The 18,713-nt window shown below is 38.7% G+C and overlaps 1 protein-coding gene across 1 annotated transcript in view; it reads right to left on the bottom strand.

The window, feature by feature from the left end:
• TRRAP (transformation/transcription domain associated protein) overlaps positions 1–18,713 on the bottom strand; it is a 75,405-nt gene that overhangs the window by 40,221 nt on the left and 16,471 nt on the right. The window contains exons 23-41 of the mRNA XM_058816359.1: positions 17,280–17,431; positions 16,056–16,255; positions 14,518–14,735; positions 14,200–14,397; positions 13,513–13,773; positions 12,394–12,555; positions 11,987–12,083; positions 11,416–11,537; positions 9,850–10,020; positions 9,083–9,151; positions 5,228–5,347; positions 4,790–4,909; positions 4,282–4,446; positions 3,693–3,874; positions 3,225–3,423; positions 2,682–2,810; positions 1,806–2,072; positions 1,077–1,283; positions 33–191 (exon numbers count right to left, since the gene is read on the bottom strand). Of these exons, the coding sequence (XP_058672342.1) occupies positions 33–191; positions 1,077–1,283; positions 1,806–2,072; positions 2,682–2,810; positions 3,225–3,423; positions 3,693–3,874; positions 4,282–4,446; positions 4,790–4,909; positions 5,228–5,347; positions 9,083–9,151; positions 9,850–10,020; positions 11,416–11,537; positions 11,987–12,083; positions 12,394–12,555; positions 13,513–13,773; positions 14,200–14,397; positions 14,518–14,735; positions 16,056–16,255; positions 17,280–17,431 (3,198 nt within the window). The remainder of the gene's footprint in view (positions 1–32; positions 192–1,076; positions 1,284–1,805; positions 2,073–2,681; positions 2,811–3,224; positions 3,424–3,692; positions 3,875–4,281; positions 4,447–4,789; positions 4,910–5,227; positions 5,348–9,082; positions 9,152–9,849; positions 10,021–11,415; positions 11,538–11,986; positions 12,084–12,393; positions 12,556–13,512; positions 13,774–14,199; positions 14,398–14,517; positions 14,736–16,055; positions 16,256–17,279; positions 17,432–18,713) is intronic.

Here is an 18,713-nt window from a genome sequence, read left to right as displayed (position 1 = left end):
TTCAATCTTTACCATTTATTTTGATTTCCTACCTGCTGGTCTTTGATTCTTTGCAATTCCCATTTAATAACAACTTCAGCAAGATCCACAGCTAATTTTCTTTGCTCTATTGTAACACTGGGAGTGAAGCCCAGTCTCTGCATGGCACTGACCATATGCTGAACCAAGTGATGTCTCACAGGATAATAAACCTGAAAAAATGGTTTCACAGAAATGTTAGTCATTAACCAGTAACATTCTACACAAAACCTACAAAGTTGAAATAAAGCAAAATTGTAAAACAGTCATCAATTCCAAAGTTTACTAAACCTGTACTACTTCAAATTTTGCAATATGGAAAATTAACTGGTGCACTGAAAATAGTATTTTGGCTATAACTTTCAGTAGTGACTACTGATTTCATGCATTCAAATGAACATGTTCTTTTTAAGACTCATGGTTTTTCTCAAGGACCAATCAGACTAACTTTTTTTCCAAGCCTTTTAAAGAGCTTCAGCTCACATCTGAGCACACTCATTAGATATTCTTTCAAAAATTTTTGAGGCATCATTCCTGAAAAATGTGTATTAGCTGTCCCTTTGGATAGCATTTTAATATGTGTTTTCAAAAAATGTTCCTATGTTGACATTCTGTACCATTCCCCCATTTGTTCAATGCTTCCCAACATATCCTGGCTACAGATAAAAGTGATCTTGTTAATCCCACAGAATAAATAGAGTCAAACAAAAAAGGACTACTGGAAGATGGCAATGAATGTAGTTCTGCACTTTTTAAAAAGAACTCTTAGAGAATCTTCACAGACCTGTTAAAGAACACTGCTAATGCATGTGCAATGAATTCATGTTGCAGACTCTAACCTGACATTTGGAGTTCTAACTTCAGTCATGACAGAGCTTAATGAATTACTTGCTATTGCTGTTAAACAGTTGTATTCAGCTATAGATAAGTATCTTTACAGACAAATGATGCATTTTGAAGCTAAACCATATAAATCAGATTATGCTGTTTTTCTAATCAAACTGTTTACTTCCTTGATACTGGAGATACAGTGAGTACCAGAGTAACAGCACAAGTACCTTGAAATGTTGCACTATCAAGTGCAAAATATGTACTAGCTGGGGCACTGTATGGCCCTCCTCCACAATGATTTTTCGTGTCCAATGAGTGAGCATCTGGTGTCCATCCTCCATTCGAGCAGGCACAGCTGGAGTCAGGATAGCCATGGCCTGCCTGACAATGGCCCGGGCTTCCATTGCATGAGCTTTGAGAAGGCTGTGGAAAACCTGAACAGCAGAGCTTCATCAACATCAATACTGCATGCATTTACAAAAACAAAGCATTTATAAAGAAAGGGAAACAACAACACGTTTTCTAAAAAAACATTTTTCTCTAAAGGCCCATAATTTGTTAAAAATACCATGATACATCAGCAGCAGAAGCATAGAGCATATACTTCTGTTTCCTCTACATTCCCTTATCTTCCTCCCTCTCCACTGCCCAATTTGAAGTTTTCCCTTGGTCCCCACATTGAGTCTCAACTGAAGTGTCTGTCTCCTAAATGAACAAACATTCCCAATTTTGCTAATTCAACCAAAACATCTACTTGTCTTACTTACCCTTCCTGCTTCTTTCTATACACTCCTATTCCCAAGCAAATCTGTCTTAAACATTTGGCCTGCTTCTTCTGCATTTGTTTGTGGTGTTTGAATTACACTCAGCATTCAAAACCACCGTGCAGCTTCTACTCAGAATCTTCCAATAAAAGAAAGCACTCCATAAACTAAACACAAGCCCGTGGTCAATACCTGCAGAACAATCTTCTTGTGAATGGCAAACTTGGCAATGATGTGTGCCAAGAGCAAGTGGCCACTGTACTTGCAGGCTGGGTCCACGCAGGCCTTGGACAGGAGGCAGGGCCAGGCAAAGGTCATCAGGCGCCGCAGTTTGCTGTTCCTGTTCTTGTTGTTGTCGTGGATGTGATGGGGAGCATGCTCCACCAGCAGCGTGGCAAACTGCAGCAGGTAGATCCTCAGAGAATCCAGCATATCAGCCTGCTTTTCTGGATCAAGTACCTAGTTCCAGGCAGGATCAAAGAAGAGAGAATAAAGCTGATAAAAAACTACTTTTATTATTATAAAGGCAAAGTACCAAATTTTTGCTTTTTGAGTGGTTTTTAAGAAGACTAAGAACTAATTATAATTGCTTTCTTGACTCAGTTTAGTACTCACAAAACAACCTCCTGAACTGCGAATCTTTAAATTATGAGAACATCTGGGAACTTCCAAACTGCTAACCTATAAAAAAAAATTAAAACCCCCACCCTCATCTTCAACAACATTTGTTTTATAACCTCTGACTGGTTCCATGAAATAGCAGTGAATTAGAAAGACACTGATGCTGGGTCATGGAAAGCTTTCCTTATAAAAACACTGGGATTATAGCCAAGTAAGGTTCATTTATAAAGGCACATTCCAAATCTGAAAACAGCATAAACTGAAAATTGTAGTCCCATCCTACTGATGACTAATGGATCTCACATTCAACATTATGAAGGAATTCAACATAACAGACCATAATATTCGGAACAGAACAAATAATTCAAAGCAGGATGAAAAGTCAAATGAGAGGACCAACTTTTTGATTTAATTTTCAAATACTTCAATGTAAACAAAGACTGTTACCTTTGTTATAAAAACACTAGTGATGCTTTCTGGATTATCTCCTTCTGGGTTTGGGGGGCCTAACAGCTGTTCACCTTCTCCTTTTTCAAAACTGTACAAGAAAGCAGGATTCAGGATATGTTGCAGCACCTACAGAACATAAACAAAGCAAGTTTTACTGTACTATTATATTCTTCTAATGGCAGCCAATATTCAAGTACTCCCACATGTAAACCTGCCTGTTGGACACACTCACTGAGTTACAAAAGGAAACTATACATAAAACCCCAAGAAAAAAGACACACGCTGATTTTCCCCCCTCTTTCTTCCTTCCAAGGGCATAGATTCTTAGAAAGTTTAAACTAAAGCAGCCAGCATTGAGCACAAGATGAATTGCTGTCTCTGTTTATTATCGCTCTTCTTCAGGTATGATATTTTCACCTAAATGACTCTGCCAATTATCAAACTCATTGACATTTAAGTAAGGGAGTTTTGTTGCCCTAGCTCCCAAGAAGAAAATTAAACCTAAATACCAGGCTTCTTTGATTTAATTGCTTTAGTTACCTTGGCTTTGAGCTCATCTCCAAAGTTTGGGTCATTCAAGTCTACAAATCGGAAGAACAATGCCCGTTTTTGGGGGATGCTGTAGTTTTTGGGGATCTCTTCTTCCATGTATTCCTTTAAGAAAGTCATATTGCAGAGAAATCGGCCAGTAAAAGCTCGAAGCAACTGGAAGAGTAACTCTATGTCACCATAATTCCTTCTGTGGAAACACATAAAATACAAAGCTTCTGTGACAAAAATACACAAACTACTATGCTGATGAAATTCATCTTTTAAAGGAGCAGAGAAGCAAGAGCAGCCAGTACCACAGGCATGGTTTTAAAGCTAATGGCAGTACTATGAGATATATTACACTTTCTCTTCAACAACTGCAAACCAATTTTAGTAGGCCTATATATCTTTACAATATTTTCAAAATTAAAATTTAAAAAATCCATGCAGGGTCTAGGAACTAAAGATTTTACGTACTTGCAGTAATTCAATAAGCAATAGGCCAACAGCTTGGGCTCCTTCCAGTTTGTTGCAGCCATATTCTCCTTCCTATGTCTCTCCTGAAAAGCTTCACTCACCCAGACACGTTTCAGCTGATTCACCAAGGAGTGTTGATTTGCTAACCAACATTCATCATTCTTAACAATAATACTTATGATCTGTCCAAAGCAAAACAAGACAAATGCACAGTCAACACACAAGAGATCTGTCAGGAGAAACAATGATATATGAGCACTTGCTTAAGGTCAATTAAGGGTGCTAAAATATTCAACAGCAAAACAAAAGAGTGAAATACAACACAGTTTAGATTTTAAAAAATAAATTTATGTTTTGTTGTCATGCTGTCCTCTTGTATCCTACTTGACAAAAAAAAAGCAGAGATAATTTGAGTCTATTTTCCCTTCTCAAAGCAGCTCTGGCTACAAACACTCCACATTTTTACAAGTGTTTTTATATGAGCTGTAATACACACACACACACTCTCTCTGAGAGCCTGGATGTAAGAGCCTTGTAGCTGAAGAGGTTTCAGCTATCCAGTGCAGAGACAAACAAGACAAATGAGCACCTTGATAGCCTGGAACTGCAGGTCGAGGCGCATGGTGGTGGTGCTGGGGGAGCCAGGTCTCACGGCTGCCTGGGCACCCACAGGCAGCAGCAGGGTGATAAATCGGTTGGGATTAGCTGCCAGGACATCCCGCAGAGGTTTGGCATCTTTATGTTTCAAGAAACTCTGCAAAAGGGGAAGAAATAATTTTAATAACCCTTAAAAGCCAAAATATCAGGCGACTATATCATCCTGTAGTTTTTATATGCCACACTAAAGTTGCAGAGGTTGTATTTCATGGATATAAAAATAACATCTACACTTCAGTAATAGCCTTACATGATCTGGAAAGGTATAAAATCAACACTTCAGGACAAACAAATACAAAACCAGAAATAGGAACCTTGCAGTCAAGAGTGAGACCATGATTAAGGACTACAAGGTCATACAAGCAAAAAATATGCAAAAGATGTTCATCAGATTTGTCAAGTTGAGGGTTTTTTGCAGCTCCTCTCCCCACACAGCTTACCATAAACATTCTGCTCCACTGTGGATCATTTAAAGTGGCTTCCATCATGAACAGCTCTACAGTCTGGGATGGATGACGTGTCAAAAACTTTATCAGTGGTTCCCTGAATGGACTGCCAGCCTGAAAAATTTATAAACCTTAAATTAAAAATGCAGAGTATAGAGTATTTCTCACTAATTTACTACCACTCAGAAAAATACATTTGACTTGGCATTTATACAGATGCAAAATGTTCAAAACTTGCATGATGAGAATTTATTGATACTTCCAAAACTTCACTTCTAAGGGTGTAAGGCAAATGTTAATACTTCCTAAAGGCTTGAAGAGCATATTTTAGCATCAAATGTTCTCACACAATATAAAATATTATAATTATCATAGACTAATGTTTAAGACTATAAAGCAAAAAATTTCAGCAGTGTTAACTTCCACTTTTACCTCAATTAACATTGCTCGTTCTGTTTTCATAACAACTTCCAGAAGAGGTTTAACCAGGGTCTGTGGGGCAGCTGGGATCAGATGGAATAAATTTATAATTGCTGAACAAATCTTCATTTCCTACAGGTAAAAAGAAAGACATTTAAATATATATTACTGGCTATAATGTATAAAAACAGTATCACACATCTTACTGCTTTTTTTCCCTCTATATTAGCATAGCCAGCCGCCAAATGCAAAAGGTTAGCATATACACAGCATCTACTTACCATAATGCATGAAAAAATTGCACCTGTGGAAGTCTGCCCTACTCTCTCTGGCAATATCATGGTTTAAATTTTATTTTCCTTGCCAGTAGAGTGGTGTTTTACAGGTAAGAGCTAAACACTGTACTGATACTGCCGATGGGGGAGTTACTGTCTGCTAGAGAGTAACTGCAGAGAGTGCTCAGTGCTATACACCAAGTGGGTCAAGCATCAAACAGCCAGGCCTTCCCTCCTAAACCACTTCTGCTAATCACCCCACACCCCCAGATTACACATGGGGTAATCTGTGTAACCAGCTGTCTGTATCTCACAAAAAGCTGGTTACTGTAAAGTCAGCTCTGTTCTCTCACTAGATATTAAATTCTTCAGAAGTCCAAAATCATTTTACATTTTTTTCATTGTGTGATTTAAATAGAGACTGTATTTCAGCTAGCTAGAGTGTAGATTTCCTTCAGGAAGAAGAGGGAAAGGAAAAAACAAAACAACGAAACCACCCTCACCATCTCTCAAAAACCAAGTTCCAGTATTCAAGATGATTTTATCAAGTGTGTTACATTTTCTCAACTGAATTTAAACACAAAGCATTAGGCTCCACTCCTTTAACCTAATCTGCCCAGACAGACCCCACAGGACCCCTCTCATGGACTGAAGTGTAGGGCTGAGAATATATAAAAACCTTTTGAAACCACTTATGCCTTCACAGAAACTAAAAATCCTGCTCTTCCTGGTACAAACATGTTCAACATCCTTAACTGCAACCTGATCAAAACAGCTCTGCACAGATAAACAGAAGACAATTCACAGCACTGCACTCAAAGGCACAATGCACTGTGCCCAAAACACAACGATAAAACTAACAAACCACAAGTTAAAAGAAAAAATAAAAGCAAACAAAACAACAACAAAAGAAACCATGACAACAAAAAAATTTCCTAGTGCCTGCACTGAGTTCTCACCTCTACCCCTTCCGTGGCAGGCTAAACCAAAGCAGAAGTCACAGCATGAAAGGAAAAAGCCCACAAAAATATCAAATAAATGTACAAATCAGCACATGCCATTCTTCAGGCTGCAGTCTAACTTCAGCTCAGTTACTTCCTCATCTCAAACAGAAGGAACAGAGACAATGAGCATCTCACATGCTCCAAATTGCCCTCCAAAGAACTAGGATGAAATTCATTCTTTTTTCTACTTTTACATTGATCAGATATAGCTTGTCAAATATTTAAACTGAATAAAAAAGATAACAGAGATGATTAAGTCAGAGGAAACAACACTATAGCATCTTTGAAGACAAATTTGGCCATCATCTATTACAAAACCATTTTCAGTACTTGAGCTACCAAGCTATGAAGTCTTCTAAACTCCTCCTAGGCTGTGATGCAGAATTTCCACCATGGAAATTTCCACCCTCTCACAAGAGGCACAGCTGGAGGCAACCATCTATTCAAAACTTATTCTTTCAATTACCAGACATGACCTGAAATCCCATGCATTTCCATGGAGAGGCAGGGAAGAGAGGAAGCAAGATTTAAATCAAATATTTTATTCCCTGGACCAATGAATTAGGTTTTAATCACTACTTAATATATTACAGTTTAATTTTTTCATTTCTCTAAACAGCCAGATCACAGCTCAGGATCACAGCAGGACTGCCATAAATTATTTAGGTGAACAAGGGTTAGTTGTTCTGGCATCAGTGTGGATCTTTACAGCAGTCATCACTAGGCAGCATTTCTAACTAATTTTTCAGTTTGCCTGTAGTTACCATTTTCATGTTAAAACTCACTCCAAGACCTTTTAACTATTTTTAAGAGGCTTTTCTGACCAGCCTTTATCTGCACAATGCTGGAGAAGTGCCTGACACCATCATCAAAGGGCACCTTCATCCCACGCAGCTGGAAAAGGATAGAATGCTTGGAACAGCACCAGCACAGGGAGGGCACATCAGGCTTTTCTGGTCACTTCTGTTCTCCACTGAGCATTCAGCAGCTCCTCTACTCAACCACAAAGTCTGAATGATGCAGCCTACTCCCCAACACTGTTTTTAATGAGTGTCTCAGATGCTGGAATCTCACTAGGATCATGAAGAAAGGAGAGAAGTGAAATGCAGCTGCAATAATTGACCACCGGTTTTACCACCCCTGTTTTCAAACAGCACAATGTAGATACATGAACACAGCCTGCCACAGCTACTCCCAAGCTGCGTGCTCCTGCAGCTTCTTAGAGTTTTTATTTTTAAGGAAACTTTGGAGCAACAACTAGGAAGCAGAGTAATATACAATCAGCTTTGCATTGACACAATTCTACTTGAAATGTTTCCAGACTTCTCTTGTCCCTGAAGATGTGACAGCAGATTCTTTCTCAAGTGTCTGGTGTGCACTCCCCACTCAACTTATCTATCTAAATACATAATTACACAGAAAACATCAACAAAAACCATTAAAATCAGGAGAATTCCCAACTAAATATAACTTAGTGAAAAATAAAAACTGTTCTGGAGGTGCCACATTGTGGTTTAGAAGATTATCACTGCAAAAAGATCTGCAAGATATCTGTAATCATCACATTTGAGGAAAAGGGAATCCCAAAAGTATATGAAGGCCTTAGAACTACTCTGGCATGAAAAAAATGAAGTTAACTGAAGAATGCAATGTTTTAGTTAAAACATAAGAAACCAATCTTATTCTACTTCATTAGAGAACATCTAGGTCTAATATAAAGCAATGACCAAATTCAGATTAAAAGCTCTCTTTGCAAAGACAGGAAAGAAATGAAAAGCCATTAAGCCATTTCCATGTTTTGAGGGAAATAAAAAGCCAATGTAATTTCATTCTAATTTGAGAAACAAAGACATTAATAGAATTCACCCCAGTTTTTCTTAGGTGCAATCATAAATCTCAACACTTAATAAAAGCATTTAGTAAATTATTAATAGAATTGTGAGACCTCTGGTAATGTACAGGAAACTGCACTGAAGCAGGAATTCCCATCAGTATTGCTAAAAGCACACAGTATTGACATTACACTGCACAGTTTTCCATTTATAAAGGAAGTGATCAGCTTCCCATGCTTCTACACTGAGGCCATTAGTTTCACTGGGAGAGGGATTTTAATGTGATCCCAGCTAGTAAATATTGAACTTGGTTTAAGTAAATTAAATTTTAAATTAACTGGGATTACGCTATCATTATGTATAATTTTCAGAAGACTATATTATGAACATATATTTTCAAACATATCAATGAAAAATGGGGGATTATGCTGCTGAGCTCATCAGCCATTCCAGTGAACAGATTTCTAAGCAGAAAATCCTGAGGGGGAAAAGAAAAACAAATGCTTGAGCTGCTCCCACACTAACCTAGAACAGTCTCTAAAGTAACCATTGTCAGCAGATAAGAAGCTCCTCTTCCTGAGACTTCTAACAGATATTCAATATTCTACATTTAATCCAACAAGTCTGTTAGCTTGTAACAAAGCATCGGTGTGTAATCAGTTATGGCAGCATTTACAACTGAATGAGTTCTTTAATTCCAAAACATTAATACTATTTATTTCTTTTCTTCTCACACAAAAGCATTCATTAACTTACATTGCCATCACTCCGTTGTCCACCTTTGTGTGTAATAACTACAACTTCCATCCATTTACGCAGGTGTTGCTACAAAGAAAGGATAATTACCATTATTCTTCTAATTAGACTGTTCCATTGTAGCATATGCTACAAGAGACAATATAGAGGCAGAAATAATTCTTTGAAGGAAACAAAGGGAAGAATTATCAGTTATTTTCATTCCCTCAAGTTGAAAAGTTTGCTGTTGCTAGAAGTCCTCTCCATATTCAAGAAAGCAGGGATTATAAGTACATACATATATAAAAAAATCAGATAGTCTTACACTCTGATGACTTGCTTGATGTGTATGCATTTAAATATTCATGCAAAGGGGATAAAGAATTCACATATTCAGTTTGAACACTGCAAATAAACAGAGCAATACCTCCCAAAATTTTATAAATCAAGAAAGCACCAAAACAGATTAAGTGCATTGAGAAGTAAAATTGTTAAAGGTGCAAGTAGCACCTTGCTTAAAGATAAATTTGTCCAAACAAACCTTAGCAAAACTAGTTATGTCTTCACTAAAAAATAAAATCTCTTAACTTGGTTGTTTAGAAGCCTTTAGAAATTTACTCAAAATATTTAAAGAAATTGGAGCTTTTTATTAATTGTGAAACAAAAATCTTTTACTTCCAACATACACTGAGCCACTGCTGAACTTCTTTGATTTTTCACCAATAAGAATAGTGGCTAGAAGAAAATTTATTCTGGAAGAGCTAAAATAAAAACTTGGATGGTCTTACCATCATCTGATCACAGAATTTATCATTGAAAGAGTTTGGGAAAAGCCTGGTGACTGAGGTCAGGCGGTTCACAACGTTGAGGGTCAGACTCCGATAGTCCCCCAGCATCATCAGCAATGGCCTCATGTGGGTATGGATTTGATCAACTTCTATGGTAGCTCCTTCCAAGAACTACAGGAGAGTGCACAATTAAGATACAGGTGGAGAGGGACATGACTTTTGTGCAAGCATTTTTCTTAAAATAGATTCAGCTGACTGGATTTTTCTTCTTTTATTTTGTTCCTTCAGTACAATAGTTCAAGCAGCATCTACTGCTGGAAATTGACACAGTGACAAGATGGATTTGGGAAGCACTCAGGTATTTCTGACACACAGCAGGACATTTCATAAAATAATCAAGTAGGAGATTCTAATTACAGACAGACTGAAAAACTGTTACAGCTATAAATTAAATACATAGCTATGAACAAATTACATAGCCACTATATTAAGAACTGCCTGTGAATCTGGCTGAAGGCAGTAGAGCAAATTTCTGTATTACAATCTGCATGCGTCCTGAGCAACAGAAAAGGTCAAAAGAGCTTGGCTGCAAGCAGCCAGAGAGAATATTTCCTGTCATAACCAAATATCCTGTGGGCATGAGTTTATCCCAGGAGAAAAACAATCAGACAAATCTGATGTATAGGTCAGAACAACCCTTATTTACCTCTCAACCCAACTGTGCTGTTAACAAGCCATAAATGATAAGTTCATTCCCTCTCATGACCACAGTGACATGAAAAGTCACACAACCTCTGGCCAGTCAATGGCACAAACAAATGCAAACCACCAGTATTACTGCAGTTGCATTCTCTAGTCCATGTCAGCCCATCTACACAGCATTACAAAGAGGCTCTAAGTAATTTCATTAGCTTTTTTCTTTTCATTTAAAAGAATGGAATTAAAATCTTACTGAATCAGGATTAGGCACAGCTATTGAACAACAAATCATGTCCCCGTTCTTCCAGCCTTTATAGAGGATAATGTAGCATCCACAGGTCAGACAGGGCAGGGTCAGGCAAGGGCACTAATTCTGACCTCAAACAGGACAGCCAGGACTCTTGTTCCTTAAGGTAACCATCACACTGTGATGCAGGTCTAACTCTGCTGTCTAAAACCAACTATGGGATCTCCACCACTTCTTTTAGAAACACAGACAAAACAAATTTTACAATAAAGCCAAGCCTGCACATTTGCAAAACAGCTGAAAAGGACTGAAGCTATTTAGAAGACTCATTTACAAAGACCTGTCCAACAGAAAGAGGGAAAGACTGCACAGAAAGACTGTAAGATTTACCATGATCCTTATCCAAGAGCTTATAATTCTTAATTGCAACCTGGATAATTCTTTATTACAAAGTCCAAATCCCAAACAAACACATCTGACAAGAACTTTTATCAGCATCACTAACATAAACTGAAAAGAGCAATATTTCCTGTAGAGAACTTTCCCAAGAAATCTTGTACCAAGGAAGTAAAGCAGAGAGAACAATGACCTCAAAAGGAATGTTGTTTTAATACAGTCACCTTTCTCATGCATGCTTCTCCTGCCTCCTGCAGCTCGTTATTTGTTGAATTCAGTGCCTTGAAAAGTGCAGCAATGATTTTCTCTCTTGACTGAGGCAAGTAATTGCAGGCAGCTAGAGCATCTGCAAATATCAAAGTAAATTTGTTCTCTTTGTTAATTCAATTTCAAAGGAGAGGAGAAAATAAACCCTAATTCTACACTGCTTCTCTTATAGTTGCTTTTTATGTCATCTCACATTGCAGACAGCTAAAGTACTGTATGCATTGCCAAAATCAACAGGCATCATAAAACAGTAAAAGAAAGAGAATTCTATTAACATTCCATAGTTTTCCTAATGCTTTATAACATAATTAATCTTAAAATATTTTGGGTTCCTTTCAGAAAACTGAATTCTAGTCATTAAGAAGGCAGCAATACTTTCCCATTATTCTCTCCATTAAACTGTAACCTCAGGAGAGCAGTCATCAGTCTTCCAGTGCTGAGGTTTTCTGCTGATCTCAGGAAGCAGACTGCCCATTGCTCACAAGGACACTGAACTGCATCAAACCTTGTTTAGGAGGTTTTACTTACTTAAGGCTGCAATTCGAAGAGGTACAAGTGATGGAAGACTTTTGTAGCAAGGTAGTTTCATTAGGGCAGCATCTTCAGCCTCACACAAATTCAGTAACTAGGAAAAAAATAAACAGTCATTTTAATATTGCTACTCACATTTGAAACACCACTATCTCACCCCCACCTTTACAGCCAGCTTTTCATCCACAGCAATTTGTTTTTGTCTTAACTCAAAACCAGAGGATCTTCTGCATTGACTGCTGCAGGCAAAGCACACTTCACTTGATGTTTCAAAAGGGAAATTCTTGCGTTTCAGTCAAAGTTTAAAATGCACAAAGAAAAATATGTATTTTTAACAATGAAAGTACTCATGTCATCATACAGAAGCATCTACATTCAAAGATGAGAACATAAAAACAAAGTACCTCTGTGTAGAAAACCTTGTGTTCCACAACATTCAGATCCATTGTAAACAATCTGGGCTGCAGGGTTGTGCAAAATGTATTTCCCTCCATCAGGCCAATCTGGGCATTTGCAGGTTGGTGCCGCAGCAAATGCTTTTTAGGGGGAACCATGTCCTGGAGTACCTACATGATGGAATTTAGATTACTGAATTAGCAGCTATTGAAATCAGCCCACAGACCCAGCCACTGAGAAGACACCATTAGTCATGGCTCTAGGTTTCTATCCATTTTCTATTGTGGCTCCAGATGTGTCTTGAAAAGAAATTAAGCAAGAGGAAAAGTAATTCTCTGAATTACTTTGATTCACAGTCAGTTCACAAATCAGTGCAGCAGCTATAATTAATACATATTCTCTGTGAACAGATCTGTGATATTTAATAACTTCACACAACATCATGAACAACAAAGAAATTCATAGAGTGAAGCATTTCAAACAGTCAAGAAACAAGAATATTTTAAGCTCCTAAAGCATCAGAAGACCAAAAAAGTTTGTGTAACTTCTTTCCATTCCATCAACTTTCCACTTTCCTCATTAAACAGCTTTAGCAAAGTAAGATACCAATTAGGGAATTTCTCAGCATAATCTGGAATGTTGTCATGGCCCTTAAGACTTACGTGCATTCAATTATCTTCCAAAAGACCAAACAATATCACTTTTAAGGAGTATCCAGCCAGAAGTTATTTCAACCAGCTTTGAAGTTTATAGTCTCTTTCTGGATAAGGAAAGGCATATCAATAATGCCACATATTTAGAGAATAAAACTGTCAAAATGTAGTGCCTATATGGCCTAGCCTATGTCTGATTGGTGGCAGGATGAGCAGACCATAATTTAAGGAAGTAAATCAACCTGAAGACAGTAGAAATACAGGCTAAGAGTCAGGCAGAGCCTGTATGAATCTCTGTAGTGCTTTAGCCATTGTGTATGTTTGAACAACAAAAGTTAGCAAATGACAAACATATGCCATCAAAGCACTATGAACTTAATTCATTAGCGTGCAAAAACATACCAAGAAAACATTTCTGCAAATCCAAACTGGAAAACAACTTTAAGCTCCAGTTCAGTGAATATTTCTGCTTACCTCTTTATGTGGCTCCATGATGACTGTGACACTTTTGCCAGTGACCTGTGCAAGCACCTGCAGGGAATGCATGGCTTGTTTTCTCACAGTGGAGTTTGGAGAGGTCACTTCTCGAACAAGGTCATGTGTGACATGATGGAAAGACTTTTCCTGTGCTGCAAGGATTTCTTCTGTTTTTTCTTCATCTTTTAAAGGAGTTGCACATCTAATCAAGAGCTGTTCTAATGTGGTCTTTGCCATAGCAACTGCTCCATTGGAAACCTGAGGCATCAGAGATAATTTTATCAGCTAAGTACAGACCAAAGATCACAAATCTACGCATTACTCATCAACTTAGAATTTGATTTTGATGAATCCTGTGATTTTGATTTCCAACTAAGCTTAGTGATTCTCTGATAAGTGACAGTGAATCTGTGTTCTTTTGTGATCTACATGTGGCCTGTACATTTCTACTCTGAAAGCAGCAAGTGTAAGCTCAAAAACTTCAGCAAAGTTATGTGGAAAAATCTGACCTCATTCCTAACTTCAGATCTTGGTTTGAGTTAAAATAACTAGAATTCCCTAACTCTTGCAGGTAAAATGCATTCTGCAATTCAGCAAAATCAGGATTACTAAGAGTTCAACCTGTGTGAATTTAAGGCCAGAAATTTTCCCCACACTATTTGATGAAATTCATTCATGACATACCTCTCCAGTTAGGTCCATCATAACAAAGAGAAGTGCCTTCAGGAAAGTCTGCTGGTTCTGGAGGACCCAGATCAGTGGCAGCCGTTCCATAAGAAATTTAATGGACACAACACCTCCTAGTTTAGCATACCAAGCTTGTTCATAGCAGCAAGCACATAAACGTTCCACAATGTATGAAAACAAGGGAAGCTGACAAGCCTGGAAACAAAGAAATTGATCAGTTTCCTTTCCTCAGCTTACTGATAGCCTCCAAAATTTTAGAAGCAAAATGGCATTGGCTGAAACTCAATCATTTCAATACACTTTAAAAAATCTTACCCTTTCCTTTGAACCCAAGATGATGCTTGCAACATCAAATATCACTGCTAGGGCCACCTCTCCTATCTTGCAGAGCTCCTTTTCCTCATATGCCATGCAGATGGCTATGGCATCAATAAGCACCAAGGGATCCATGCCTTTGGACCCATTTTCTTCACTGTGAAACATGGCTGTGCTAGGCTGGCTCCCAACCTGATAGCACTGCAGCAAGAAAGGACCTGGAATTTGTAACAGGGAATGGGGGGGAGGGGAAATAAAACAATGGATATTTCAATATGAATAGTCTTTTAATTAGATTTTACTACTCCTCGGACTAGCTGATGGCAAAACCAGTAAACCCTGTGCCTATTTGCATATAAATGGATTGTAAGGCATCCATCACTCCTAGAAGAAAAAAAGATTACATCTACTTGAATATCTTCTTCTATGCACTAGACTGTGCACTGCAAGAAGATTAATTAAAACTGAGGAGCCATAAAAATCCCAGTTACATTAATGTGATAATGAAGAGTGATGTGGTCATAATATGCTTTTTAGCAAATTACTTGTCATACAGCCCAAACAAAAAGTTTTCTTCTTGGATATAAGACACTGCAATGCTCCAACATTTACTTAGTTCCCCTAAAGGTCCTTCAAAACCACAACTGGAAACAACCTAATTAAAGACCATCTGCAAATAGTACTGTGAGTATTAAGTTACACAAATGCTCTGGAACTGTATAAGGTGTTCCATGCTGCAGTTATTTCATTGCTGTAGCATTTACAGAGAATTATTAGGTGACTGATTGCTTTCTAAAATTTGTTTAATAATTCCCACTGCTCCAAAGAATTAAAATAAAATTCCAGTGTAGTTACCCAGAAGCAAGTGCAATATTGTGATTTTAGTATGTAAAAGCACTCAGCTGTGCCCAGCTCCCCTGGACTCCCAGAGCCGTGTCCCCTCACTCACTGCACTGTGCGTTCAAGCACGGAGCTGTGCTCTCCAGGACACCCAGAGCTGTGTCCCCTCATTCACTGCACTGTGAGTAAAAGCAGCGAGCTGTGCTGTGTCCCCTCACTCACCACACTGTGTGTACAAGCACTGAGCTGTGCCCAGCTCCCCTGGACTCCCAGAGCTGTGTCCCCCTCACTCACCACACTGTGTGTAACAGCACTGAGCTGTGCCCAGCTCCCCTGGACTCCCAGAGCTGTGTCCCCTTACTCACTGCAGTGTGTGTACAAGCACTGAGCTGTGCTCCCCTGGACTCCCAGAGCTGTGTCCCTCACTCACTGCACTGTGTGTAACAGCACTGAGCTGTGCTCCCCTGGACTCCCAGAGCTGTGTCCCCCTCACTCACTGCACTGTGTGTAACAGCACTGAGCTGTGCTCCCCTGGACTCCCAGAGCTGTGTCCCCTCACTCACCACACTGTGTGTACAAGCACCGAGCTGTGCCCAGCTCCCCTGGACTCCCAGAGCTGTGTCCCTCACTCACTGCACTGTGTGTAACAGCACTGAGCTGTGCTCCCCTGGACCCCCAGAGCTGTGTCCCTCACTCACCGCACTGCTGAGCCACGGCCACCATGGTGTAGTGGCGGATGAGGCTGGCCACGAAGGGCAGGGCGCTGGGCCGCAGGTCCTTGATGACGGCCGACATGAAGGCCCCGGTCAGGGCCTGCTCGAAGGTCTTGCGCGCCGGCGTGTCCTGGGCCTTGTAGCGGTGCGAGATGATCACGCTGGGGATGGACTTCTCTGTGAAGCTGGAGCACAAGGTTGCGTTCAACAGAACCCTGAACTACAGCACCCCCCAGCTCAAAGTTCATTCAAAGTTTGCTCTCCATATCCAACTCTTTCTCCAACTCCTGTTTTCCCCTCATTTTGATAGAGTTAGACCAGTCCGCTCAGCGCGAATTAATTTTGTCAGCCACTGGTCTCCAGCATGATGGATAGCTCAATTTCATCAGGAACATTTAAAGCCAGTGATTCAGAAGAAGCCACGTATATACAATAATAGGTATACAGGCATCACACTGCAACTCAATTACAGAATGTCATTTTCAATATTTTGACATTTTTCCCTTTTTTAAAATGACATTTGATTTTAATCTTGAATGATTGAAACATTTTTTATCAAATCACTGCCCAACAAAACTTATTCATTGCAAAGCTATATTTATGTCAAGTCTAACAAGCCCAAACTGTGAAAGCTACTATGCTCTTTAGCTACAGTTACTACATTGCAAGAGTCAAAGTCAGCCCACACTTCTTGGGCAAAGATGTTAAAGTTGTCTAAAAGCAATACACTCGTGAAATATCAATGACTAAAACTGCAAAATATGTAAGAAAAGCTCTAATAAAAGGCTCCCACACCAAGATAAACAGAGGCTGTGTGTGACTATGCCATAGCTTAGTCACTAAATGAAGCTGAATTTTGTCTTTCACTTTAGTAAAAGCCTAGATGTACATACAAAATGTCACAATCTAAATTAATCTCTAAAATACAATTAAGCACCAGAATATTCCATTTATTTAAATAAATGAAACTAAAATTAATCACATTGATCATATGTAATAGATTATACAAAGGATTGTAATTAGGGGAAGAAAATTAAGCTATGAAACATTAACATGTCACTGGCATTAAAAAACATGCTAACAAAACTCTTTTTCACCAGCAGCCAAAAACCCCATGAATAGCATAGACTAATCACTGTCTCTAAACTAGATTGCTCCAAAGACACCATAAATCTTACATACACATTTACTTTTAAAGAATTGTCATACTTGGGGTGTGCAAGGAGCTGGTACAATGCATGTTTGTTATCATCAAGGCTCATCATGGCCACCAGGAAGCACTTGATGACCTCCCAGGCCTGCCTGCGGTAATAGGGCTCCGTGTTGGCGCTCTTCAGACAGTCCAGGGCTGTCTCAATGGCCTGCAACAGAACAACAGAACCCACACACTCCTTACTCTTGGCTTTCACCATAAGGTCATTAATCAAGGGAATGGAATCATTAATATATATTAAAAGTAGCTTTCAAAGTAGGCACAGACTGGTGTGCCCGAGTTAGGAAATGCGGAGAGGGTCTGAGAGCATGGCTTGAAAACACCATGGTCTTTTCTGAGCTTTTGTACTTGCTAAGTTTCATGGCAGACACATTTACCTCCATGGTCAGAAAGCATTTCAAGCTATGAGTGAAATAAACCTTCACTGTGTCCCTCCCCTTTCCCAAAAAGAAATTTTCCTTGTCTTCCCTTCAGCAATAATTGCTGTGTCAAATCCCTTTATACTGTATGTATACAATGCATTTATACCCATACATAAATGGTACCTTTCCATGCATGATGAAACGTCCCTGTAAGCAACTTCTGAACACCACTTATTTAATGGAAATAGTACTCTTCCTTTGCAAGATTTAATACATTTGAGAATAATTCAAATCAATCTTTTAAGACATGAAGATGATTAAAAAAGGGGAGTACATCTCTTTGAGAAATTTTTATTTTGTGCTTATGTATATGGAGATAATACATAAAAGCACAACTGCCTAATTTCTATCCTTTTCCCACAAAAGACAGGACGATAAATGTGATGGGCATTAAGTAAAAAAAAAAATGCAAAAATTGTAAAAATTGTTCTGGAGTGCATGAAAAAAGAAATTATCAACTGCAAGTTAAATCTAACCATCCATGCTTAATAAGTTTATGCAGAAAAAGCCCCTGCTACAAAGTGGGCATTTTCCTTCCTTGGTATTTCCACTTACTTAACTTATCATCCCAAGTTTTTATCACAGCATCTCAATGAAAAGAAAAATAAGTTCTGGACAGACCACAAAAGTCTACCAGGGCACTAAAAGAAAACAATGATTTCTTGTTTTCAATTTATTCCACCTTTTTTTTTCTTTGTACTTTGACATTTCCTTTTCATAGATACAAAGTCTTCAGCAGATAACACTTTCTTGGTCAACACTGAGCAGCTGCAGATTGCTCCATATCAACGTTAGATGCTCAAATCTTTTGGAAAATTAAGTTTGAATTAAACCTGGCAGGACAGGTGAATGTCAGCAACTACAGTATTTATATGTAGTCAATTCATCGGCTTCAGTACAGTGGAGAAATCAGTAATCTGCATTTTAAGAATCACTTTTCCAAGCTATTTTTAAGCCTGTTGGCTGGATGGAGCCAGAGAGCCAGCTGCCTGTGAAGAAAATTGCTTA

This window comes from Ammospiza caudacuta, chromosome 17, assembly GCF_027887145.1.
Source record: "Ammospiza caudacuta isolate bAmmCau1 chromosome 17, bAmmCau1.pri, whole genome shotgun sequence".
NCBI lineage: Eukaryota > Metazoa > Chordata > Aves > Passeriformes > Passerellidae > Ammospiza > Ammospiza caudacuta.
This window is presented reverse-complemented; position numbering and strand designations above follow the sequence as displayed.